The sequence below is a fragment of the Anomalospiza imberbis genome, chromosome 18 (genome assembly GCF_031753505.1).
Source record: "Anomalospiza imberbis isolate Cuckoo-Finch-1a 21T00152 chromosome 18, ASM3175350v1, whole genome shotgun sequence".
Taxonomy (NCBI): Eukaryota; Metazoa; Chordata; class Aves; order Passeriformes; family Viduidae; genus Anomalospiza; species Anomalospiza imberbis.
In genome coordinates, this window is record NC_089698.1 from 4,547,268 (window position 1) to 4,572,915 (window position 25,648).

The window sequence follows — 25,648 nt, forward strand, 5'->3', positions numbered from 1 at the left end:
GCACCGGCCCGGACCCGGTCGCCCCTCGGGCCGCTGCCGAGGATACCGGGGCTGCCGTCGGTGTCGGTGCCGGGGGTGTCGGGGCTGCGGATGCCGGGAGTACCGTGGATGCCGGTACCGGGGGTACCGGAGCCGCGAGTACCGGGGAGCCGGTGCCGGTCGCGGATTGGCGGCGGCGGCGGCCCCTCCCCGGCGGGGCGGGGGGCGGTGCGGCCCGGCGGGCCCGGCCCGGTGCCCGGCAGTCTGCGGGCGCTGCGGAGCGAGCGCGGCCATGGCGGCGGCCCCGGCGGGTACGGCGGGCGGGGACCGGCACCGGGGACCGGCACCGGGGGTGGCGGGGCAGGGCCGCACTAACGGGTCTCTTCTCTTCATTTCTCCCCGCAGAGGCGGAGACCCGGCAGCGGCTGCTGCGCACCGTCAAGAAGGAGGTGGGTGCGGGACCCCCGGGAGCAGCCCCGGCCCGGTGCCCGCGGGGAGCGGCGGCTGCGGCGGCTCCTGCCCGGGGGGAGCCCCGGGCCCGCCCGCCCGCGGCATCCGCTGGCTCCGCTGCTGCTGCCGCGGGGTTCAGAGCCCCCCAAAAAACAGCCCGGAGTGGGGCCGAGAGCCCACCCTGGCGCGGTTGCGGGTCCCCGGGGGCGTAGAAGCATCCCTGCAGCGCCAATGCCCGGCATCCTTGGAAAATCGCCTTTGGCTGGGGGCAGAGCACGCCACAACTTGGGATTTTCCGCAGGGAAAAGGGGCGACTCCCGGTGCTGCATCCTTCCCTTGGGAGCGGGGATGGGACGAGCCCTCCCGCAGCACGGCGCTCCTTGGCAGGGCGGGGGGCAGCGGCTGCTGGGGGCCCCGGCCAGGAAAAGGGGGGCTCCAAATGTGTGTGCCCGGTGCTGGGTGATGGCGTTCCGCATCTCGCCGCGCTCCCCCTTCTCAGGCATCTTTAACTCTATTAGTTTGTGCGTTGTTTTATGCTGAGCTGCCTGGAGCTCCGTGTTTATCCCGTGTGTCACACCTGAGCCGACGGTCCATCGAGTCACGGAGCCGCGTCCTGCCCGGTGCTGGAGCTCTGGGGCACCGGCAGCGGTTGTCCTGTCCTGCCCACGCTCTGTCCCCGCAGGTCACCTCCCGGGATGCCGGAGGGGGGGAGGTGTGTGGTGTTTTGTTCCTGGTGTTACGAGCATCTCGCTATCCGGTTTACAGGCTCCCGGGGAGTGGAAGACACTGCTTGGAGTCGGGAGGAGCAGAGCCGTGGGTGGTGGGTCTGGGGAGGGTGACAGCGCTGCCCATCCAGACCACTTCCCACCTTTAATCCTGTGCCGGGTGTGGTGCTAAGGAATACCACCGGTTGCCTCAGCAACGGCTATTAAGCCAGGAGAAGGGTATGACATTTATTTAGCGTTGTGGATAGAGCTGCCATCTCATTATTACTGTCTGTGGCAGCTCCTGAGTGCAGAGACAGCTGCTGCAGGGTGGGAGCTAGGGCTGCTCCTGGCATCCCCCAGAGCCTCTCCTGTGCTGGCCTTCAGTGCCTGGCTTTGCTGGCCCCCAGGGCCGTGGGCTGGGGGAAAGTGGAGCTGGTACCTCAGGGAGCAGAGCTGGGGCTGGTTCCTGCCCTTCTGCTGGCTTTGGGGGAGATAATGTGGGTTTGGTGAATGTGGGTAAAGCCTGAGGGAGGGAGGGGTGTGTGGGGAAAGCCCTCCTGCCCTGTGAAGTGCCACCGCTGTGCTGCGAGCTGGGTGTTTGACACACTCCAGGCTCTCTCCTGCAGCCCCTTGGTGCTGACACAGAGCAGAGGCTTTTTCCTGGTGATCCCATTGCTCGGGATGTTGGTGTGGATGTGGGCTCCCTGCAGGTACCAGGTGGTTGCCGTTCCCTTGGGATTTGCCTTCCACTTGCCCTTCCACTTGCCCTTCCACTCCTGCTGGAAGTGCTGAGCTTGGACAGGGGCTGGGTCCAGTGATGGGGGCTGTGGGTGGGGGAATTCCATGGAGGACCTGTGTTCTTCACCTGGGCTTTGCTCTGGTAGGAATGAAAAACCTGGGGAAACATGATCCTGTAGGTTATGGAGTTAATTATTCAGCACCATCCCTGAAACCAGGAGCAGGTGGGGCATTCTTGTGCCTGTTGCTCTCTGCTCATGCTTTTGGTTTTTCTTCCTCTTCTAGGCTGACCTCAGGTTAAGTCAGGAGCTTGTGCAGACTCCGAGGAGCAGTAGAAAGGGCCAGTTGCAGAAATTTGTGGTTTTTTCCCCCACTCCCAGAATTTTAACCTTTCCCAAACCTGTATTACTCGAATTTCATGAGGCCACGCCTGGTTTAGCTCCAGCCAAGGCCCTCAGTACAGGTGAGCCCAGCTGAGAACAGGGACAGGCAGGGCTGTCCTTGGGGAGCTGTGCCACGTCTGTCACCCCAGGGCCATAACTGAGAAGACAAACACTGGGAAGAAGGTCTGATCCGAGCAGGGACAGAAACAATAAACTGGAATTAGCCAGGGCACTGAGCAGCCCTCAGTATTTGGCTGTTGCCATGGTTAAGGCATTGGGTTCTGGAGAAGTCCTGTGCTGCAGTGGATGTGCAGGTTGGGATGAGCTGTGTTATCTGTCACCATTTTCTTCCTCCCCCCCAACCCCATATGGCCACAATAAATCAAACCAACCCTGGAAGCTGCAAAATTGACTGTTTGTCAGCAGGCTGCAAGGGAAGGAGTGAAGTCTGACTTTGTGAGGCATCCAGTGTCCTGTTATGCAGGATAAGGAGCATGACCAACATTCTCTCATTTTTTAGAGCTTTTATCAGATGAAATGAGGCTTTTTTACTAACCCAGCAATACCCAGGTTTGGAGGGATGTGGGTTTTCAACTAGAAATATTCTCCTTCTTTTACAAGATTTGTTTTTCATAGAGGAAAGTCCTGAGGTCTGTTTTCAGCTCCCTCCAGGCAGCTGCATGGCACAGAGGAGGGGAAGCAGGTGTTACCTGTGCAATCCCACCTGCACACGTGTCCCTGGTGTGTGAGAGCAAACAGTCATCTTGGTATTTCTTCTGCAAAAACTTAGTTTATGTTTAACTTGCCACTCAGGAAGCAGCTCTGAGTCTTTACTCATCTTTACTGTTGAACCTGGATTGAATAGTTTGCTGCCTATTCTTAGAATTCTTTCAAATATTGGGGTTGACCACAGCCTGCTTGTCTTCTGCCAGATATATTGTTTATTTTTCAGTAGCTGGAATGGTTGTCACTGCGTAGCTGTTGACTAATTCCTTCATCATGTGTCATGGGAACAGCAGTCAGTCTCTTCCTCCCACCCTTTCAGAGAAGCCCCTGCTTTGCAGCCATGTTGACTGGTTTGTTGCTAAATAACACAAATGATTGGTAAGACCAATGTTTTTGCAGCTTGGGTTTGTTTTTCTGTGTGCCTGCTCTTCCAAAATATCAGATTGCAGGCATCAGTGCCAGCTATTTCATTCTGGATGGGTAGAAAATTGTAAATTAATTTAATGTTACTAGGATTTGAAAAATTAATGTTGAGAGCTTTAAGTGTTCTCAAGGCCAGTTTATTAAAAAAAAAAACAAAAGGGAAAAGGCCTTTGTGTAGCTGTCAAAAGTGTTCAGGCAAGATAAGGATGAGGATGATGAGCTGCAGGTTGGTAATGAAAGCTGCTGTTGGCAGAGGGACCCTCTGATGTCTCTCAAGCACCCAGGGCAGCCTTTTTCAGATATTTCTGTACCAGGAGGGAACAGAGGGCCCTTAATGCAGCATTTCTCGATTGCCTGCATCGATCTGCCCTGAAGAGCAGCACTGATCACTGGGGACCATTTCCTCTCCTTTCAAAGATAAAAGCAGGGCTTTGCACAAGAGCCCTCGTGCTCCAGAAAGCCCTGGCTTGAGCCTTCATCCCCAGAGCAGGTTTTGTGCTGCTTTCCCCCTTCCTCACACCTTCCCTGGGCCAGGGGACCTTCTGTCCTCTGCTGCCAAAACATCCTGCCCTCCTCCCCCCCTGCATCCTGGCTGTTGCCATGGAAATAGCTGGCTTTGCACAGATTCAGGACTTCAGGGCAATTTGGAGCTGGAAGTTGCCCTTGGTTTCAGCATCATCCTTTGCCATGTTTCATATCTTTTCATCCAAAAGACTCATCAGGGTGACTTCACTGCCTGGGAAAAGCTCTGGGATGTGGTGAGAACAGAGCCCAGCTTCGAGGTTGGGTGTGCTGGAAACACAGAAATGACTAAAGTTTGCCATAAATGTTTCCTTAAATGTCTGTATTGAGCATTTACAGCGAGCAGTGCCCACAGATGGCGTGGAAATGTGCCTTTGACAAGCACAACAGGAATAGAACCAGCTATAACGTGATCTCAGGCAGCTTAAATTAGTGTTGTAAGCAGGGGTTTTTGGCCAAAAGCTGATGCTCTGTGAAGAAAGTCTGCTGCAAAACACTCTCAGCAAATACACGTGGCTGGGATCACCCCTGTGTCCCCCCCAGGGTGCAATGTTGCATTATGGATCCTTCCATTAATGTATTTTAAATTCATTTTCCAGCAAACTGCACAAATATTCAGAGTTCTTCTCCTCCCTTATCCCCTGAGGAGCCTCACCCCAGTCCCCAGCTGTGAGCACAGGTGGTTCCTGGGGAAGGGCTGGCCTGGAATTCCCTCCTGTGTGTCACGTGGAGGATCCCTCGGCTGCAGGAGGTGCCATGTTTTATTCAGCAAGTGGTCATAAATTATTAAATCGGACTTTTAGAAAAGCCAGAGGTCTCAGTGGGCTGGAGGGTGATCGATGTTTCTGAGGCAGCAAGAATAGGGAGCTGCCAAATGGCTTTCAAGGCCTGGTGCCATCAGAGCTGTCCCTGTGCTGTCCCCTCGTGCCAGGGGCCACCAAAACGTCTGTGGGTGTAAATGGTGCCTGTGCCCTGCAGCTGGGGGTGTTTTCACTGATCCCAGCACAATTAATTGGGATTTTTATTTCAGTGGTCAGCCAGTGAACTCTTGGAGAAGTGGCAGAGCGTGGCTGCAGCTCGTGGTGGTGCTGAACAGTGTGTCTGGCACCTGCTTTTGGGATCATCAGGGTGTTTGTTGCTGGAGAGATGAGGAACGTGGTAAGGCAGGAAATCCTGCAGCACGGCGTCTGAAAATGTGAGTTTTATCAACAAGGCTGCTAACAAAAGGGCATTGTAGCAACAAGACAGGCAACAGGCAGACATTTCATTTTCAAATGAGAAGATAAATCTGGTTGGTGAGAGGTTTCAGTCTGAGAAGTTTCTGCTTTAGCTCCAGCATGGGCAATGTGGTGAAATATCCCAGGATTTCCATCCAGCATTCCCTGCACACAGAGACTCCTGTGGGCCCCAGAAGGACTTGGGTTTGGAAAAATGTCTTTGTGTCCTGGAGCTGAGCAGAGATTCTGCACTTTCTTTGCTGTGGACACCTTTGGTACATCCAGCAAAACCAGGCTTCCATTCCTGCTGGGAAATATCCCCCTGCAGTGCAGGGGAGGCTGTTTGTCCTTGCAAATACAACCCTGCCTGGGGATGTCCTGATGTTGCATCTCCGTGATCCTTCAGCATTCTGTACCACCTGAGAAGTGACAGTGCTGCAGTGTTCCATGGAGCATGGGGAGCTGCTTCCTGGGGAGCTTTTTCATGGAAAGAGACCTTGGTTGGGAGGAAAAAATTGCAGGAGAGCTCAGACTACAGCAGGGAATGCCCACATGCACTCGTTGCACCAAAACTGAAAAGGAAAATGGGATTTTTTTTTTTTTTAAGTGCAAGAATTAACTTCAAACACATAATCAAAGCAGTGATGAGAATGCTGATGAGAATGAGAAAGCTGCAGCTTGGAAAAGAATTTGAAAAGCAAATGTACAAAAGCAAATCAAGTTTAAAGCCTCTTTCATCAATGGATTGGGTGGTTTTGGGTTTTTTTAAAATGATTTTGTTGTTTGTTTGATGGCTTTGGAGGGCTTTGTGGTTATCCTGGGCCAGGTGGATTGAACAGGAACAGTGAACCTGGAAGTGCTGGGTGAATGATTGGGCTCAATGATCTTGGAGTTCTGTTCCAACCTAAATAATTCCATGATTCCATGATGAATTCCATGGTTCTGAGGGGGTACAGGCAGTGCAGCTTCCTGGCTCTGGTCCTGCAGCATCTCATCCACCTGATCTGACAGCCTGTGTAGAGGTGGATGTTCAGAGGGAGCAGGAGACATCCCCATCTCCATCCTCATCCTCATCTCTATTTTTAGCTGTAAATCCTTTGGGTTTGGCTTGGGATGCTCTCCCACTGCTTTGGCTTCAGTGTGGGGCTGCTGTGCCACATTTTTTGCTCATCCAGGCGTTTTTTTGATGCTGGATATGGCAGCCAGGCCCATTCCTGGATCTGGTGGCCAGGAGCATCCCCACAGCTGCCCTCAGCCTTGGCAACGTGAGCGAGCTTGACCCTGGAACAGGACTGGGAAAAGGATCTCCCTGGGGACTCTGTTTGCATCTGGCTGGCTGTAAACAATTTCACAGAGTTATGAGCATGGCCAAATAGACAGGAGGTGCTGTGCTTCCACAGAAATGCCTTAATAACCAGGGAAAGGCTTTGCAAGAGGCAGGAAAATAGACTGCAAATGATCCAGAGTACAGGTTCTATAGGGAAAAATCTGACCAGGTAGAACCAGTTGTGAGTCAATATTGCCTTGGACTAATTAAACCTGCAGTTCTTGGTGTGCTCCTGGTCCCTGCACCTCGGTGGTGGCTGTGGCTGTGATAATATTTGGCTTGTTCCAGCAGTGTAAATGACAGCAGGGCTGGGTGACAGCAAAGCTGGACTTTGGATGGTGCATATCCCTGGGAATTTTGTAGAAGAGAGGTCTAAGCCTTCATCCTTCATCCCTCCCTGGGGTTGTTGGACACGTGAGGGTTTGATTTCACTTTCCAGGGGGACTTGTCCTGTGCTCCCAGCTGGAGCCAGGGGGGCTGTTTGTGCTGTTGTGGAATACTTGATGATGTTCCTTTTGAGTTTACCTACAGCTAAATTATTAGTTGCTGTTTTAATTTCCTTTCTAATAAAAGGAGAGCAAACATCTCATTTCACTAGGCTGGCATGAGATCCAGAGTGGGCAGCTTCATCTGTTGGGATTGTTCTGGCTACAATCTGAGAATTAGCATCAAAATGCAGCACATTCAGAGGCTGTTCAAGTCTTCTCTGTGGAGGGAGCCAAGGGGTGTCACAAATCCCCTGGCAGATCCCAGCTGTGCTCCTGGGGATCCCAGCTGGCTGTGGAGAGCCTGCTCCGAGTGGGAGAGTCCTTTGGGACAGCAGCACGGGAGATCTGTCAGGAGTTTTGGGGTTCTCTGGCTCTGAGCTGTCCTACAGATGCCATCTGTGTCTGTTTGGGCAAATGTAAGGGGGTTTTGCTGGAAAACTTTCTTGGTACGTAGAGAAAGTTGGGATCTCTTGGCTCCATTCCCTGGTAGTGTTGATTCTGTTCCCTGGAAGTGCCCAAGGCCAGGGGTGACGGGGCTTGGAGCAGCCTGGGCTGGTGGAAGCTGTCCCTGCACTGCAGGGGGTGGAATGAGATGAGCTTTAAGGTCCTTTCCCACCCAAACCATTCCAGGATTCCAGGATATCCCTTGTTTTGCGTTATGAGGCCATCTCTGTCTGGCTGGGGCTGCTGTTTGTGTTTGTCACACACCAGGTGAGTGCCCTTGTTGTCCTTTCCACTTCCAGTCCTTTAGACTTGATTTATTTTTAGTGTAACAACCTCAGTCAACGCAGTGCAATTTTTTTTTGTTTGGTTTTTATTTTTAATGAGTAATTTTCCACTAAACTGTGTCTCTTGGAAGGTGTTTTGTTTGTGCCTCGAGCATGCAGGTGGTGTGTGCAGTGTTGGCACTGAAATGCCCACTCAGAGCCGGGTCCTGCTGTCCTGGATGGTCCCCAGGCCCTGGACAGACAGATGGTCACTGCCCTGGGGAAGGCCCTGTGGCCTGAGGCACTGCAGGCATTGTGTCAATGTGCTGAAATTTCAAACAAATGTTTGAATATACTGCTTATATTGGAATATTTCCTGATTGAATCAGAAGCCGGTAAAGACATAACTCTGCACGTTGATTTTTCAGGTGTATTTTGTGTGGGAGTTTAAAATCCTGATACCACCAGTGCCACCATGAGTGTACATTCAATATCTGTGTGTGGTCATTTTCTGGGAGATCAGTTGGATGTGTGAGAGAGAAGGGCTGTGTCCTGCTGTAGATGCTGGTGAACCTAATGGGAAGAATGATGATGTCTAACTGCAGTTCAGAAGGCTGAATGATTTCTTTATTATAATTATCCTATAATACATTAATATACTATATAAAAGAGGATACTAAAAACTATATGCTACTTTGTCTAACTATAATATCTAACTACTAACAACCTGTGACCTTGTTTTCTAGTGTCCAGCCACAGGTGGATCTGATTATCCATCAGGCCCAAACAATCCACCATGATCTAAGCAAGCACTCACTCCAGATAAACAATTCTCCAAACATATTCCACAAGAGAAAAACGAGGAGCAGAAATAGATATTGTCTTCTCTTTCATTTCTCTCTGTGTACCTTTATGAAAAATCTTGAGAGAGAGAGAGAAATGGGCTTACCACAGTGTCCTGCTGACAGAGGAAGCTCAGCCTGCCTGGGTGAGGGTCAAGAGCCATCTGGACAAGGGTGGCTCAGCCAAACTTCAGGGAATGCCTGAGGGCCCCAAGACGTGAACTTCCCTGCCAGGGGTGGTCAGGGATGGCTCCTGGGCTGGGCAGGATGCCAGACTATCTCTGGTGGACGTTCCAGGTGGAGGAAAAGGGGCAGCTCTGGGCAGCACGTGGCTGCTGGTGGACATGAGGTGTGTGCTGCTCCCCATCCCTGATCCACCCCTGCAGCCAAGGCCGGGGGATGTGTGGGAGACAGAGGCTCCTCTCCTCTTGCTCTGCCCCTGTTTCTGTTGCTGAAGTGTAAAATAAAATGGTGCTGGAGCAAGGAGCCCTCAGTGAGAATTGCAGCTGCCCCCTGCCTGGTGCCCAGCGTGGGACAAGGGGGAAGCTGCAGGTGGGAGGTGAGAAATGAAGGAGCTCCAGGAGGTGCCCTGACCAGGGACAGCTGCAGTTTTAGGACACAATAAAGCACTGAGGTGGAAGATGGAGCTTTATCCTGGTCCCTGGGGTGCTCCTGCAGGTGGAGTCACTGCTCTGAGCACAGGGCTGGGATGTGGGAGGTGTGGAAGGTGCAGGAGCTGGACCGTGAGGAATTTCCCAGCGCTCTGAGGCACCTCCAGTCCCGAGCTCCACATCTCAGTGACATTCCTTGCTGTGACTTCCTGACTCAGTACCAGCTCATCCCAGCTGCTGGCATCCAGGGAAGTCTCAGGGCTCTGCTAGTCACTGAGCAGGGCTGGGATCTCACCTGATGGCTCTGACAGAGCAGCTCTTGGCTCAGAGAGCACTCTGCTCTTAATCCATACTCAGGATTTCTTTTATGGAGCTGTCAGCCGTGCATAACTGACCTTGATTATACCTTGCAGAGGAGTTTAATTCCCCAAATGATGCCATTAAAGGTCTCTCATTCGTGCCGAGGTTTGCTTGGCCAAGTCTTGACCTGCTGTATTTTCCTCCTCCCTGTGCCCTCAGGGAGAACACCTTGCTAAGCAGAGCTTCCTTCACACCCTCAGCTCTGTGCTGGCAACACTTTCCCCTGTGTTTTCCAAAACCAAGATGTTACAGAGGCACTGGAAGATGAGATCCAGGCATGCTGGCAGCTGTGCTTGAAAGGAAAAGCGGTTGGGAACTGAATGTTTAAGGAGCAAAGATTCAGCTGGGCTTTGGCTGCTCGCAGCAGGATTAGGGAGAGTGACAGCTGGGGATGGAAGTCACCACTCTGCTGCCAGACCTGACCTGCTGGGTCTGACCTCCTGTCTGCTCCCTGCAACAATTACCCTCCTAGTTTGTGTGGGGTCCTATTTGTTTTTGTCCCCTAATCGTGCCCCTGAGGAGCACTAAGTGACAGCTTCCTCTGGGTCAGCTGAGTGCCAGTTGTGAGTCACAGAGGGCAGAGCTGCTGGCACTGCTGTGCAAATGGAATTTCTGGGCACAGCTGGTGCCAGGTGATTGCTGAATTAGGCATTGATGGAGAGTTGCAGTCATTTGGGACAGCTGTGTCATAGGAAAATTTTCAAACAAAATGAGAGAACAGAACAATGCTGTAAAAACCTTAAATATGAGATTTGGGTACCTTTATTAGATGACTTTTATCTAAGTGATGCTCAGTTCTCTCAGTTAATCCTCGGCTCATTGTTTTCCTACAGTGAAGTTTCTCAGAAGTGAAACAACCCTTTTTTTATACCTTTTTGAAGTAGCTGGTGATGCTCAGCAGGCAGAGCTGCATCAATCCTCCATGAGATCTCCTGTGCCATTGGGAAAACCTGGGAGCAGAGGAGGTTCCTGTGCACCCACCCCACCACAGGTCCATGGCTGAAAATCCACATTTTCCCTAACTCTCTCTGTCCTGCAGGTGAAGCAGATCATGGAGGAGGCTGTGACAAGGAAGTTTGTGCATGAGGACAGCAGCCACATCATCTCCTTTTGTGGTGAGTCTCCCATGCTGGCCTGGACTGGGGATTCTGGGGCTGTGCATCCCCTGCCCGGGCTGTGCCATTCCTGGGAACCTGGAATCCACAATCCAGGACCTTGGGCTGAGGAAATGGGGAGTGCCAGAGGATGGATTGTTCTGGCAGAGGTCAGAGTCCCTGAGGTCTTTGTGCTTAAAATATACAGGGATGTGTCAAAAGAGGGAGGGATGCTAGCAGTGTGTGCAGCCATTGAGGAAGGACTAGAAACAATATTTTATTTTTAAATTCCCTTGAGAATTGATCCAACTGAAAGTCTGTCGAGTCCAAATCTTTTCTTTGCTGTTATGGAATAGGAATTTATGGAAAGGAGGCTGGGCTTTCTCCTTTCCTGCTGGGCCCTCACATCAAAGACACCCAGGAGCCTGTTCCCAGCCCATGGCCCCTGTGTGGGGTCGAAAGAGCAGAGCAGACGTCCAGGTGTGACTCATTCCCGGCTTTTCTGTGCAGCACGAGGCTCCTCAAACTAGGATTATTTATAGGCTCCTGTGACAGGGGGCTGAGGCATCCAGGCACGAAGGGCTCCTTGGTTCCTTCTGGCCTCTTAAGATGCTGCTGCATTTCTCTGCTTCCTGGTGTTCTCCTCCTGCTCCATCTGCTGTTCCTCTCACTGGAATGCTTCCTTCACCTTCCCCAGTGCTGTGGCTCTCCAGGAGCTGGGTGAGCTTATAAATAACCTCTTTCCCTGCCAAGCAGAGCGTGCTGCAAGCCTGGCTCTGGCTGCCAGAGCTGCCCTTTTCCCTGGAGAGAGCTGCTTTCCCAGCAGAGCCCTCCTCACGGAGCCCTCTGCGCAGCCAGCGCAGCGCAAACCCCTCGGGATGGAGGCAGGGGTCTGGCAGGGAAGGGCAGCAGCCCCCCTGGTGCTGTGAGGGGGGGGTTTGGAGCAGACAAACACGAGCTGGCATCTGTCACATCCAGGCTGCCCTGGGAGGCTGATGGGGAGCCCAGGGTTTGGTGTCCACATCAGTCGAGGCTGCTCAGCCCGAGGGGTTTGGATCATGTCAGAGCTCAGGAATATCTTCAGTCTTTTGCCAGGAGTCAAAGCTCCCCTCTACCTGTGTGTAGCTGAGCAGGGCCCCTGCACCATGTGCATCTGCTGTAGGTGACATCCTCTGTGTCCTGGCTCTGCTGTGACTTATATCCTGAGGGATGAGGAGAGTCTCTTTGCAGTGGTGACACAACAGAGCTCCAAAACTCGTCCGATTTAAAAACCCTGCCATCACCCCTGGATTTAGTAGAGCACAGGGAGAGTTTTTCCTGTGGAAGCTGCATGTTTCCCTATAGTTGGCCAGCAGGAGAGGTGTTCTGCACAGGTTCAGATCTGGCATTGGGAACAGATGCTGCTGACAGCTCTGTCTTGGTGCTCTGTGCCAGAGGCCTGTCAGGAGTTGAGATTTCTCCCTGCCTGGCAGGAGCTGGGATGTGCTGCCTGTGACCTGAGCACAGTGAGAGCACCAGTGCTCCTGTTTGTCAGCTGGGAATTCGGAATGGAACTGGTGGCACTGGGAGCTCTCTTTTTGGGAGTGCAGCTGGGCAGGAGCAGCCCTGGCCGCTCACCCCCTGTGGGTACCTGAGCTTTCAGCACCAGCCTGATCTGGGCACTCCAAATGGGCACCCCTGGGTGCAGTCCCAGGCAGGTGAGGCTGTTTGTCACTTGTATTTCAGCCATGGAGCATAGGACAAATGAGGGAGATGCTGGCTTTTCTGGCAAAGCCATGGAACAGTTTGGGTTTTATTTTATTTGCAGCTGCACATAATCCTGGGGCAGCTGAAGCCCTCTGGGCTTTGGGAGGGCTTGTGCAGGGCCTGCTTTCAAAGCCAGATGTCCATGCAGTGGCTCTGCCTGGCTGCTGGGGCTCAGCAGGGCTGGGCTGGCCCAAATCTCTTGTTGCTCTGCCAGCACAGGCCGTGTCTCGTCCCCCCTCGGATGCTGCTGCTCAGCACTGAGCTCAGGCATGGATCAAGGCAGGATAATGAGTCTCTCCCAGCCTGGGAGCTGCTGTGATGGGGCTGCATGGAATGCCTTTTTCTGTGTCTCCATGGAGGTGTTCAGCTGGAGGGAAGTGTGCCTTTCCAGGCAGGAGGTGAAGCAGCATCCGGGCTCAGCTCATCAGCGCTGGCTTCCCGGGGAGGAGGGAGCAGAACTCATTGTCAGACCCAGATCAAGGGCCCGAGGACTGTGGGTCCGTGTGATTTTCCAGTGCTTTGATCAGCCTGTTTAATCAGTCTGTGTTTGGCACTAGACATCCATCCTGAGCCCTCCCGGGGGCGTTGGGAACGAGCTGCCAGCAGAGCCTGTGCGTGCGCGTGCCTTTCTGTGGAGTCATCACTGGTGCCCGGGATCCCCACTCACCCTGGCAGGGCAGGGAAGGTGTCTGGGGCTGTCTGGGCACTCACTGGGGTTTGGTGAGTGCCTCTGAGCACAGTTCAGGACATGGAGTCAGGCACAGCCTTAATGAGTCCCAGTGTCCCTGAGTGCCAACGGAGTCCCCAAAGCCAGACTGAGCTGCTGGCACTGCCTGTGGTTTATCCCCAGGCTCTTTGTTCCTTTCAGCTTTTCAGAAAAATGCTTCTATGAACATTGAGATATTTTTTTGGGAAAACTGCCCCATTTCCTGTGCTGCTTTAGAAACCCTCAGGATGCCTGTCCTTGCTCCTGAGCTTTTTGCTCCCGACTTGCACCATCCCAGCAGAGGGAGTGAAACCTCCTGTTCCAGCTGTGCCCATCCCTCAGACTGGGCTGAAGGGAAAACATCAGGGAGATGCTGGTTTCTCCACAATCCACAAGAAACCACAATAAAAAACACAAAAAGGAGAGTGTCAGCCTGTTTGCCCAGCACAGCAATTGCCCTGCATGGAGAAGCTGTGGTGTTTGTTGTTAATTCCCATGTGGGATAGGATTACAATTTCCTGAAGCCAAGGTGGGGATGTCTCTGCTTTCACATTTACTGTCTGAGGAGTTTTAGGAGTTTCCATCCATGGAAATGTTCAAGGATAGGTTCAAGGGCTTACAGCAACCTGTTCCAGTAGGAGGGGTCCTGATGAACAGTCCCTTTCTGGATTCCTTGTAATCCCCTCAGATCCTGGGGGGTGCTGTGAGGCCCCCACGCAACCTTCTCTTCCCCAGGCTGACCAGCCCCACCTCTCTCAGCCTGACTCCATAGGGAAGGTGCTCCAGTGACCCCGAGGCTGGCTCTGTTGGGTAGAGCATGGTGCTACTAAAGCCAAGATTGCGTGCTGCTAACTGTGTGGCCAATCCCTCGAAGAGTTGGACTGGCTGATCCCTGTGGGTCCTTCCAAGTGGGAATACCCTGATCCTGGGGCCTGTGTTCTCTGCAGCCGCCGTGGAATGCTGTGTGCTGTTCGGGCTGAAGCGGAGGGCAGCCGGGTTCCTGCGCAGCAACAAGATCGCAGCGCTCTTCATGAAGGTGGGCAAGAGCTTCCCCCTGGCAGAGGAGCTCTGCAGGAAGGTGCAGGACCTGGAGCAGCTGATTGAGAACACGTAAGGCACCAGCGGGGCTGCCAGTCCTCTCTACTCACTCGGGTTTCGGGGTGGGAAGGGTGGTTTGGGTCCAGCTTGAGCCTCGACAGGAGGAATTGCTCCTTCAGTCTTCTTCTGGGTTTTTTATATCTTGACCAAACTGGTTGCTGTTCTAGTGTTCTAGGAGACTGAGTTGTGGTTGTGGTTTAAGCAGGGGTGGACAAAAGTCTCTCTGCCTCTGCTCTGGTGCTTCAGGGACAGCTGAGCACGCTGCTCCTGAGCTGTCACAGTTTATGGACCAGTTCACCAAGCCAGCTGGAACCACGTTTGGCCTGTCTCGGTGTGCAGGGCTCGAAGCTGCAGTAATTCAGCTGCTGTTTGGGGGAGGATTACTCATCCTTGGACAATTAGCAGGGAGATGGATGGAGCAGCTACCTGCGGGCAGGAATTTTAAACTGTCCTAAGATGAGCTGCTCTGCTTGTGAGCTCAGCTGTGGAAATGTGTGTGGGCTGGAGGACTGTGCTGAGGAAGAGCAGAGTTCTGGGGTGTCTTTACAGCGGGGAACTGATTTGGTGACGTCTGGTTTCAAATACAGGTGTGGCCCCTCTGGAGCAGGGGATGGGATAGGGACAGGAAGCACCTCCAGAGCTAATTCCCTGGGAACCCCCAGCCACTATGGTCAACACCCCCAAGCTCCTGGTGGCAGGAGTGCCCTGGGCTCCCTCAGAGTTCAGGGGTGAGCCTGTGGTGGTGTTGTCTCTTGTCTTGTACCTCTAAAGGCGAAACCAAGCCCAGGGGGTCCCGGAGAACGTGCGCAAGGTGCCGAAGCTGCCCAACCTGTCTCCTCAGGCCATCAAGCACCTCTGGATCCGCACAGCCCTCTTCGAAAAGGTCCTGGATAAAATTGTGCACTACCTGGTGGAGAACAGCAGGTGAGCACTGGCACAGCCCACCCATGTCCTGCCCATGGCACTGGGGGTGTTGCTGGCTGGGCAACACCTGTGTCCACGTGGGCCAGGGAAGCCCCTGGGTGGCACGGGCCAGGTGTGTCACTCCGTGCCCATCGTGGGGACTCTGATGGATGCCTTGCTGCTGGTGACCACTGTGCACTCCCTGAAATACAGACAGGCCACACTGGCCCTGGCTGGGTTGTCAGGGCTGCATTGTCTTTGTCTTCTGGGATCTGCATGCTCAGGTGTCCTGTCCTGGGACAGGTTAGTTAGGAGATGGTGATGCTTGCAATGTGCTGCAGGAGGGTTGCTGCTCCCCAGGAATTTCTCAGCCTGTTTAGGGCTTCTTGCCCTCTCCCCGTCAAGGGGAGATACAGAAAGAGAAGGGCGCGATGAGGATTTAAACCACTGTCTATAACTTTGCAGTGCTCCATCATTCTGCTGTCCTTTATTTCTTCTAGCAAGTACTATGAGAAGGAAGCTCTCTTGATGGATCCTGTGGATGGGCCAATTCTAGCATCTTTATTGGGTAACACTTTACTTGCTTTCCCTCCTTGCTTTCCAAACCCATGCTCCCAAATCTGTGATCTGCAGATCTGGGAGGTGACCGTGGCCGTGGGATCAAGGATGGCTCCCTTATGTTTGGGGTGTTCCTCTCCACAGTGGGGCCCTGTGCACTGGAATACACCAAGATGAAGACTGCTGACCACTTCTGGACAGACCCCTCTGCAGATGAGCTGGTCCAGAGGCACCGGATCCACAGCTCCCACTGCCGCCAGGACTCGCCCACCAAGCGCCCGGCGCTCTGCGTGAGTGGGGGATAAACCTCTCTCTGCTCCTCCTACATCCACAGCATCTGGGCTCCCTTTGCTTGGAAAGGCCTGTGGAGCCCTCTGATGAGGGAGGTCTTTGAGGCAGAGGTGGTGGGAACATGGCCCATGGAGAGCACTGGCGTGCCAGCCCCTCCTGGCACTGCATGCCAAGGTCTGTGTCCCTTGGGACCATAATGTGTGAACAGAAAGCTGAATTTACTCTGTGCATTGCAAACAAAATTCACTCCTGGGGCTTCTCTGAGCTTGGACAGAGTCAGAAATCCCCTTAGAGGACCATGAGGGAAAGATTTCTAGTGGTGTCTCTCAGAAGAGAGGAGGGAATGAGGTTCAAGAGAAGCTTTTGGGAAGCCAGAGGGTGTCTGTGCTCACCTCACGTTCATGGGCGTGTCTCTTGCAGATTCAGAAAAGACATTCCAGTGGCAGCATGGATGACAGGCCATCCCTGTCTGCCAGGGACTACGTGGAGTCCCTGCACCAGAATTCCCGAGCCACACTCCTGTACGGCAAGAACAACGTCCTGGTGCAGCCGGTGAGTTCCTGCTGGGAAACCTGGGCTTTGGAACACTGCTCTGCTCCTCAACACCTTGTTCTGTCCCAAACTGCTCTTGGATGGAGAAAAGCCCTTTTTTCATCTGGGAGGACAGTGAGTAGATTGTGTTTGTGGAGGTGATATGGATCCTCCCAGTGGGATGGAAGAGCTCTGCTCCAGCCTGGGTAAAAAATACAGGCTTCTCTCCCTGCCCATTCTTTACCACAAAACTCCTCCTCCTGTCCCGTGTTGCTTCTTGTAGTCAAATAACTGAAGTGCAAACTGCTTTTAGGTGGAGCTGGGCAGTTGCTCTCAGCCCTTTTCCAAGGCCTTGAGATGTCCTGGAGTCTCTGCTAGGAGGTTTTCCAGGGACACAGGGGGTTCCTCCCTGTTTGTGACTGGGTGGGCAGGGCTGTGTGAGAGGGGCCACAACTGTGCTCCAGGGTGTTGTGCTTGTGGCATCTTCCAGCTCACTCTGTCGCTGTGTTTCTCTTCCCAAGCGAGATGACATGGAGGCAATCCCGGGATATCTGTCCCTTCACCAGACTGCTGACATCATGGCACTGAAGTGGACCCCCAACCAGCTGATGAACGGCTCCGTGGGCGACCTGGACTACGAGAAGAGGTGACTGGCTCCGAGTGTGCCAGAGCAAGGGGGGGAAAATGTTCCCCTGGGTCAGAGTTTGGATCTGGGATGCAAAGCCATCACTGTTTTCCCAGAGAAACACCATCATCCTTGAGCCTGTAATGGGAAGGAGGCAGGGAGAGGGTGGGGCATGGCAGGAGGTGGTGCGAGATGTGTCTCTGCTGGGAAGTGCTCGGCCAGGGAGTGGGGCTTGTTCCAAAACACACAAAGTGGTTTCATTTGTTGCCCTGGGGGATTTTCTGAGGGAAATGCCCTCCCTCCCTCCCGGCACACCATGCTCCTGGGTTTCTCCTGGCTCCAGGAAAGTGGGAGTGTTTAGGACGCTGATGCTTTTACCTAGAGATCTTCAGCAGAACTTGGCCTGGATTTCGTTCATTGTCAGTTGTAGTTTTTTGGGTTTTGTTTACCTGTGTGTGCTTTTCATCTCCCCTTTCTTCTTGGCCCCTGGGCCATCCAGTTGTGCCTGGTACCCTCCCCTAAAGTCTGTTTTCATCTCTACACTCCTTTGCTGAGTTCTTGCCTTGGGCATCAGCCTAAGTTCTAAAAATTCCCAGTGTCGAGACGTGACCAAGGAAGAGAGGAGGCAGATGGCACAGTAAGTATGACTGTACAAGGAGTCACTCTTGCACACCTTCCCGTCCTTCACGAGCTGTTTTTAATGTTATTTAAGCACTATTTTTACAAAGTGGCAGATGCTGCTGCTGCTCAGAATCTGGAAATTTGCTTTGTTGCAAAGAAGTGGGATGTGATTGAGTGCTGACACCCTTGGACAGCAGTGCTGGGCTCTCCACAGGAATGAAACCCTGCCTCTCTGCTCTGTCTGGTGGCCTCTGGCTCTCCAGCATGTTCTAGATTTGCTCAGACACCTCGAGGTGCGTGTGCTGAGACAGTTCTTGAACAGAAGCAGCTGAGACCAAATCTGTTGTGAGCTTGGAAAAAACCCCACAAATTGTGAGGGTTTATTTCCCCTCCCTGGGGCAGAGCAGCAGCCCAGGCTTGGACCTCAGGGCACATTTCCTTGGGTCTCCAGGGCTGCTCCTGAGGGATTCTTGGGGTGCTCTGCAGGGCACCAGTCCCTCCCTGCAGTTGCCAGGATCCACGGACACATTTCTTTTGTCTGGGAACAGTGTGAGGGCAGAGAAACCACCCAGGGCAGGTGGGACAGGACTGGCCCTGGCTGAGCTGAGGTGGCAGGGACAGCTCCTGGTTCTGGAGGGATGTTGTCACTCATCAGGCTGGCATCACTGCTCTGGGATCTCATCCTTTCTGTGGCTTTGGCTGCTGCCAGGGGATCAGGAGCAGGGTTTGGAGCTGCTGTGAGCAGCAGCAGAGCCTCTCACACCCTCGAGGCTCATGGCTTCCCTGTCCCTCTGTTCCAGCGTGTACTGGGACTATGCCATGACCATTCGCCTGGAGGAGATCGTGTATCTGCACTGTCACCAGCAGGGTAAGGCCACAGCTGGGGCTGCTGGGGGCTGTGTCACCTGGCACTCGATCCCTTACCTCTGGGACACGGTTCTGCTTTGGCTCCAGGGCAGATGCCCAGAGCTCTGGGTGGTCACTATGATTTAAGTGCTTCTAGAAAATCTTCCTCCAGCTCCTGGCTGTGGTGCTTGGCTGGGAGTGCTCCCTGCAGAGCAGGGCTCTGGTTTCCAAGGGGTTGATCCCAGCAAGCCTTTTCCAGAGCCTGTCTTATCATGGACTTGGAGGAGAATCCACACAAGGAAGAAAGTCCTTATTTTCCATTCCCTGAGCTTTCCTGCCTCTCAGCCTGTGCTGTTTCCCTCACTGACGGCCGTGTCTGCTCTCGCTGTCACCAACAGTAGACAGTGGTGGCACGGTTGTCCTGGTGAGCCAGGATGGCATCCAGAGGCCACCTCTGCGCTTCCCCCGTGGAGGGCACTTGCTGCAGTTCCTGTCCTGCCTGGAGAACGGCCTCCTGCCCCACGGGCAGCTGGATCCACCCCTCTGGTCACAGCGAGGAAAGGTGGGTGCCTGTTCCTGCTGGGGCTCCCCTGTGGACCCTCTGCCTGGCATTAGTGGCTGCTGTGTTTTAAATGATCCCCTCCGAAAATTAATAAATTCAATGAATTTATATTAAAATGTGGTGGTTGGGTTTAGCTAATGGCCTTGCCCAGCTATACAGACCCTTCTGGAAAGCTGGGGGGGCGTGCTGTGGGAGGGCTGCCTATGAGGGTTTGGCTCTCTGGGCTCTACTTACCCTGTGCCCAGCAGGGTTATGGATTCACCTGCCACTGGAAACTTGATCCAGAGGCTGCTCCAGCCCAGGGAATGTGCAGGCATGGCAAAGCAGGTGGGGCAGGAGCTCGGGAAGGGAGTGGTTGGACATGGGTGGCTCGTGAAGGGCAGGTTCTGCTCCCCAGGGAAAGGTGTTCCCCAAACTGAAGAAGCGAAGCCCCCAGGGCTCCTCCGAGTCCGCGTCTGACAAGGAAGATGACGAAGCCACGGATTATGTCTTCAGGATCATCTACCCTGGGACACAGACCGAGTTTGGTGAGTGCAGGGCGGGCTTTGGGGGGTTGGAGGAGCTGGGACACGGCGCTGATGGGCACGGGGCAAACTGGGAGGTGGTTCCAGGGGAGGGGCTCTGCTTGTGCCAGTGCTGCCTGATTTAAATGCCATCATTCCTCCCTGGGAGGGTGGGAGGCCTTGGCACAGAGAACAGCCAGATGTGGCTGCCCCATCCCATCCCCAAAGCCAGGCTGGATGGGGCTTGGAGCAAGCTGGGATCATGGAAGGTGTCCCTGCCCATGGCAAGGGGTGGAACTAAACCATCTCTAAATTCCCTTCCAACCCAATCATTCCATGATTCTATGGTTTGTTTGTTTGTTTGTTTGTTTGTTTTGTTTTAACTTCCACTTGCTACTGAGTCCCTTGTTTCTGCAGCTGCAAAACAATCTTAATGGTCAGAAAAAACCCCTCTTACACATAACTTCAGTAAAAAGATTCACTTTGGTCACTTGGGGGCCACCTTCTGCCATCACAAGCCCCCAGGGCTGATTCTTCTCTTGCTGCCCCCAGGCTGCACTAAATCCAGTGATGTTCCTTCAGTGTGGCTCCTGCAGCACAAAGGGGAGGTCCCAGCACCCTGCTCTGGCTGCTGCCAGGCTGCACCCACCTGTCTTCAGTCCCTAACTCCAGGGAGGGGATGCTGCTGGATTCTCCAAACCAGAAATGCCTCTTCATGTCTGGTGGTGAATGATCTGAACCTGGCTGAAATGTCTGTACATGTGTCCCCACTCTTCTGTGAGAAGCCAAGAACTGTTTCTTGACCTCTGGGGACATCATAGGTGACTTTAGAAGGGGGAGAGAATGAGTTTTAGATGGAAGACTTGTGGAGTGTTCTTTAAAAAAGCTCTGAAATCGGATGGAAACCTTTTTCCTACATTTTGGAGGCTATGAGGGAGAAATTACATCCGCTGTGACTCCTCCACAACGTCAGTTGAGGTTATACTTGGTTCTCCCTGCCTTCAGCTGACTAACACAATTCAGTGAGTCAGATAAAAACCTGATTGAAGCTAAACCAGCAGATAGAGATGTGCCTTTCTGTGGCTGCCTTTTGATCTACCCCTTAAAATTCCATGCTGGGGGCCACATTTTCTGGGAAATGAATTGCTGCCACCTCCTCAGCTGGCATCATCACAGCCTGTGCTGTTCCTGTGCACCTCCTCAGCCAGGGGTGGAACTGCTTCATTCTCTCTTCTCCACAGCTTCTTCCTTTCTCCCCTTTCATTGGTGCCTTTGTCCTCTCTCTGTGTCTCTAGTTGCCATTAATGGTGCTTTTCACCCATTCCTTGCACCTGGGAGAGGGAAGATCATGAAGATTCCAGCTGGATGCAAGATGGTGGTGATCCCTAAATGGTGTCTGAGTCTCCCTGGCAGATCCCGAGCTCGCCGTGCTGCTCTGGGCACCTCTTGGCATCAGTGTAATGAGCTGTTGGTTGGGTCTGGTGCTCAGCTCACCTGTGTTGTCACTTGAGAGCTCCTGCAGAGCTGGCCCTGTCACCACTGACTGTCACTGACCCATCAGCTCAGTGGGAAGGGAAGGGACTTCTATGGGAATAATTCAATGTTTTTCCTGCCAATGTCATTTATTCCTTATCACAGGCAGGGAGAGCCACTGAGACCAAGGGAGAGCGAGGACACCTTTGCCCAGCCAGAAGATGAAATTTCTACCACAATTTAATTTCCAAGGAGGAGTAAAAAGGATTACTCCTCGTGGCCTGGGCTGTGTGTGGGTGGCACCTGAGCAGAACCCGAGGCCTTTGCAGTAGCACTTTGAGTTTAAGCAGGGATTAACAAGTGACAACATGCAGAGCTCCTGCTGTGCCTCTCAACCTCTTCATCCAAGTCTTCATCTCCTGTCTTGTGATTTGGATGCTCCCTTCTTTCCCTGAACTTTGGATGGCATCCTTTGAGGGATGGGCCTTTTCCCTTGTAGTAATCTACTCTTCCTGGGACAGCAGCTGATTTCAATCCTGTTTTCTCTCGGCAGCCCCTTCTCTGGAGCCTTGGTGTTGGGTTTCTGCCTTGGTCAGCACGAAGCAGCTTAAGATTAACATTGCTGGTTAATTAGCAATGGCTCTCTCTCATCAGTGCTCTTCATTCCCTTTCCTTTCTCCTGAGCTCACCAGTGCTGTGATCCCCTGTGGTGGCTCCTGCTTGGCTGCTGGAGTCTCCTTGGGAAGAGCGGGATGCTGCATTTGCCAATGAAAGCTCTCTCTCTGTTGGGCCCCTGTAGCTCCATGACTGCAGGGCAGTGCCAGGCTGTAGCTGATGCTCCTCTCTGCCCTCCTGCAGTGCCCCAGGACCTGATGGACGCTCCGGGGGCTGTCCTGCCCCCCATGTGGCAGCCCAGCACCCGCAAATCCTCCTGCTCCTCCTGCTCCCAGAGCGGCTCCTCCGACGGGGGCCCGGCCAATGGCTGCAGCCACGAGAGGTACGAGGGCCCAGGGGCACAGCAGAGCCAGGGCTCAGTGTCCAGGAGCCATGGCAGGGTCAGTGGGATGTGGCTGAGGTGAGGCTTGTCCCTGCATCTGGGACATCCCAGCTGCTCCATAGCCTGGCAGCAGGAATTGCTGCTCTGAACCCAGGCGGCATTCCTGGTGAATCTCTGCAGGCAAAGCTGGATCAGTGGGATCAAAGCCAGGCTGAGGGGATGCACAGGAGCATTTTCTGCCCTCACGTGCTGTGTGTTTTTGTTGGCAGAGCTCCGCTGAAGCTGTTATGTGACAACATGAAGTACCAGATCCTGTCCCGGGCCTTCTATGGATGTGAGTACTTGTCACCCCCCTGCTCCTTGGGATGTGTGACAGGATAAGGGGTGAGGTCCTGGGCTCTGGGCTGGGAGTGATGCTAGGGCAGCAGGCAGTGGCTGGGGGAGCTGGGACCAGCCTGCTGCACGTGCTCAGGGTGGGGAGCAAACAGCTGGGCTCTGCCTCTCAGCCTTGACCCCGTGAGCAGCAGCACTGGGGCTACAAGATGAGGGACCTGCCCCAGTAGAATCCTTGCTCCGAGGGCTGCATGTGGCTGCAGGGAGTCTCCCCCAGGGCCCAGCCCCACCAGAGCTTTCTCCTGCTCTTCATCCTCGTGTTTCCTGGAGTTGCACAGCTGAAGGTGTGGTGTTCCTGCTGCAGGGTTGGCCTACTGCAGACACCTGTCCACGGTGAGGACCCACCTGTCGGCGCTGGTGAACCACAACATCGTGTCCCCCGACGTCCCCTGCAGCGCCAGCGCGGGGCTCACCGTGGACATCTGGCACAGATACCTGCAGGACAGCTCGGTAGGGCCATGCCCTGGGGCCACACCAGCTCTGCCGGGCTCGGGGAGCCCAGGGCAGTGTCACTGAAGCGGGTGTAGCATGGGGAGGTGGTGAGACACGTCAAGAAGTTCCTCAAGGAGGGACGTCAGCCAGGCTGTCCCAGGCTGCACAGAGCCTGAGGCTCCTAATCCTTGGCGTGTGAGAGCTGAGGAGTGAGCACTGCTCTTCTTCAAGTGCTTCTGCTCAGAGCCTGCCTGCAGCAGTGTCTGTCACCCAGGTACTGCTGTCCTGAGTGGGGTCTTGATGTGCTGCCAGCTCAGGGGCACAGCAGTGGCCCTCAGTGACCTTGGTGGGCCAGTCTTTGATGTGGAGAGCCAAAATGTCCACCCACGGCCTCTGGCTCTACTTAAGGCCAGGCTGAGGGATCATGGGCTAGGGGCTCTCTTACACAGAGACTAGAAAGAGATGAAGAATAAAGTAGGTATTTATTAGAAGGCCTCAATTGATACATCTTGGGCAGCACAAAAGCCCAGCCGGGGCTACAACCAAGATGAACCCAAAATGGTCACAAAATGCATGACTGCTCATGGGGTGTCTCACTTTTAGAAGTTCTGGTCCATTTGCACATTGGAGTTAATTGTCCAATTATAGCTTTAGCTTATGAAGTCCCATCCTTCTTGTTTTTCTCTCTTCACTCCGCATTGTTTGTGCTCTTGGGCCTGAGGTTTGGATCATTTGTCCTTGGTCCCCAGCTGGAGAAGGAATTGTTTTGTCTCCCTGCCCTGTGAAGAGAGCTCACCATCCCCTCATATAAAGCTCAGAACTACACACCAAAGCAGCACAGAATCTGAAAAATATAAAAGCTTAAACCTGAGGCATCAGTTGGGGTGCTGGTGGGTGGTACAGCCAGGCTGGGGACACCCATACATCCTGGCTGTGTCTGTGCCCTGACCCAGGCTCTTCCCACAGAGTTACGAGGACCAGGAGCTGCTGCGGCTGATCTACTACGGCGGGATCCAGCACGAGATCAGGAAGGCTGTGTGGCCCTTCCTGCTGGGCCATTACCAGTTTGGGATGACAGAGGCAGAGAGGAAGGAGGTTGGTGAGGGTGTGCTGCCAGCTCAGCAGCCCGGTGTGCTCACTGGTGTGCCCTGGTCCTGCCCAATGGAGGGGTCTGCTAGCAGAGCCCACCCTGTGAGCCCACTGGGCCTCATGTCCACTCTGGACTGGGCTGTAGGTAGGAGTGGGGCAAGCCTTTGGATCAACAGCAATTGGTAGGGCCAAGCTTCTCACTGGCCTGTGCAGCTCCTCATGTTCAGTGCCTCGTGCACCTTGGGAGGGCAGGGAGGAGATGGATGAGCGTTTTTCCATCCAAATTTTTGTGCAGGGTAAGGGTGGCTGTGTCCCACGAACCACAGTTCACACAAATGTGCACCGCCCTGCGTGGGGCACAGCTGGGGCTGGTTTGGGGCTCTGCAGGGACAGCCATTGCCAGCCCCTGTCCCCTCATGTCCCAGGCTGACGAGCAGACCCGGGCGTGCTACGAGCACACCATGGCAGAGTGGCTGGGCTGCGAGGCCATCGTCCGGCAGCGCGAGAAGGAGTCGCACGCCGCAGCCCTGGCCAAGTGCTCCTCGGGGGCCAGTCTGGACTCCCACATCCAGAGGATGATGCACAGGGACTCAACCATCAGCAACGAGGTGAGGGCTTGGGCAGTGCCCACCCAGAGTCCGTGTGGGGTGGAGACACAGGTCCTACCCAGCCTCCTCCCCTGACCTGTGCCCACCTGTGTGCCTTGTTCCTCACTGTGTTCTGTGGAAGTGAAATGCTCATTACCTGACACACTCCTGGGGCAGGATTAACTCCATGGAAGATGGTTTGAAGTAGGGGTGAGGAGGAAGAGCATGTTCCTGGCACTAAGGGGCTGTGAGGCAGGGCACTGGGCTTCCTGGCTCCCTTTTCCAGCATGGAGGAAGCCTCAGCACACCCTCATCCACTGTGTCATCCAGCACCTTGGGACTGGCTTTTAGCAATGCAGTGAGGAATGAGATCCACAGCCCAAACCAAAGGGTGTGGAGGGAAAAGCCTGTGAAAGGAAAGGCAGTCCTGGGAACAGAGTCCAGGGAGTGTTTCCCTGGGAGTTTTGTCCTTGGAGGAGAAGAGCCCAGCATGGCAGTGCATTCCCTGACCTCAGGCTGCTGGCCCAGAGGGGAGGTGAGCGCTGGAGATTTGATCTGCTTCCCTCTGGGAAGTTTATGTGAGTGCTTTGGGAAAGAGATGAGCTCAGCCCCAGTCCTGCAGGCTACATGTGTGCCCAGAGAGGGAGAGATGCAGGGAAGGCAGGTCTGAGCCAGGGGCTGGGTGGAACTGGATGATGCAGCTCTCAGGGTGAGCAGAGGCGCTGCTCCATTGGCTGAAGCCCTGGGAATCATTCCCATTCCCTCAGCATCTCCACCATGGCTCTTCCTTTGGACCCACGTGTGCCTGTTCTGGGATCAGGCCCTGGGAAGGGAGCTGGCAGAGAGAACACACGCAAAGTTCCTCCCTTTTTCCATCTCAACCTGAAATTTCCTGTTTTAAGTGCTCCCATGGTAATGGAGGAAAACTGTCGCCCTTCCTTTCCCCACCAGAGCCCTGCCCAGCAAACACCCACAATACAAGGGTGGGGACAGCTGCTGTTCTGAATGTGCTGTATTTTCTTAAAATCCTATTGTTTGTGTGTGATGTCATGGCCACGCTCTGCACCTCTGCTCAGTTAATGGGGAGGACTCGCTCTCATTGTGGGCTGGTTG

At 54.0% G+C, this 25,648-nt stretch overlaps 1 protein-coding gene across 3 annotated transcripts in view; it reads left to right on the forward strand.

Moving 5' to 3' along the window:
- Nucleotides 1-201: 201 nt before the first annotated feature.
- Nucleotides 202-25,648, forward strand: part of SGSM1 (small G protein signaling modulator 1) — a 32,536-nt gene continuing 7,089 nt past the window's right edge. The window contains exons 1-18 of one of the 3 annotated variants that reach the window (XM_068208644.1): nucleotides 202-290; nucleotides 385-428; nucleotides 10,520-10,595; nucleotides 13,974-14,136; nucleotides 14,896-15,048; nucleotides 15,528-15,595; nucleotides 15,730-15,875; nucleotides 16,297-16,428; nucleotides 16,929-17,053; nucleotides 18,454-18,521; nucleotides 18,898-19,061; nucleotides 19,459-19,588; nucleotides 20,860-21,021; nucleotides 21,896-22,034; nucleotides 22,304-22,368; nucleotides 22,732-22,877; nucleotides 23,826-23,954; nucleotides 24,374-24,556. In XM_068208644.1, the coding sequence (XP_068064745.1) occupies nucleotides 272-290; nucleotides 385-428; nucleotides 10,520-10,595; nucleotides 13,974-14,136; nucleotides 14,896-15,048; nucleotides 15,528-15,595; nucleotides 15,730-15,875; nucleotides 16,297-16,428; nucleotides 16,929-17,053; nucleotides 18,454-18,521; nucleotides 18,898-19,061; nucleotides 19,459-19,588; nucleotides 20,860-21,021; nucleotides 21,896-22,034; nucleotides 22,304-22,368; nucleotides 22,732-22,877; nucleotides 23,826-23,954; nucleotides 24,374-24,556 (2,112 nt within the window). In that variant the 5' untranslated portion in view covers nucleotides 202-271. Of the gene's footprint in view, nucleotides 291-384; nucleotides 429-10,519; nucleotides 10,596-13,973; nucleotides 14,137-14,895; nucleotides 15,049-15,527; nucleotides 15,596-15,729; nucleotides 15,876-16,296; nucleotides 16,429-16,928; nucleotides 17,054-18,453; nucleotides 18,522-18,894; nucleotides 19,062-19,458; nucleotides 19,589-20,859; nucleotides 21,022-21,895; nucleotides 22,035-22,303; nucleotides 22,369-22,731; nucleotides 22,878-23,825; nucleotides 23,955-24,373; nucleotides 24,557-25,648 lie in introns of all 3 variants that reach the window. The other 2 variants (XM_068208642.1, XM_068208643.1) reach the window with 2 other exon arrangements.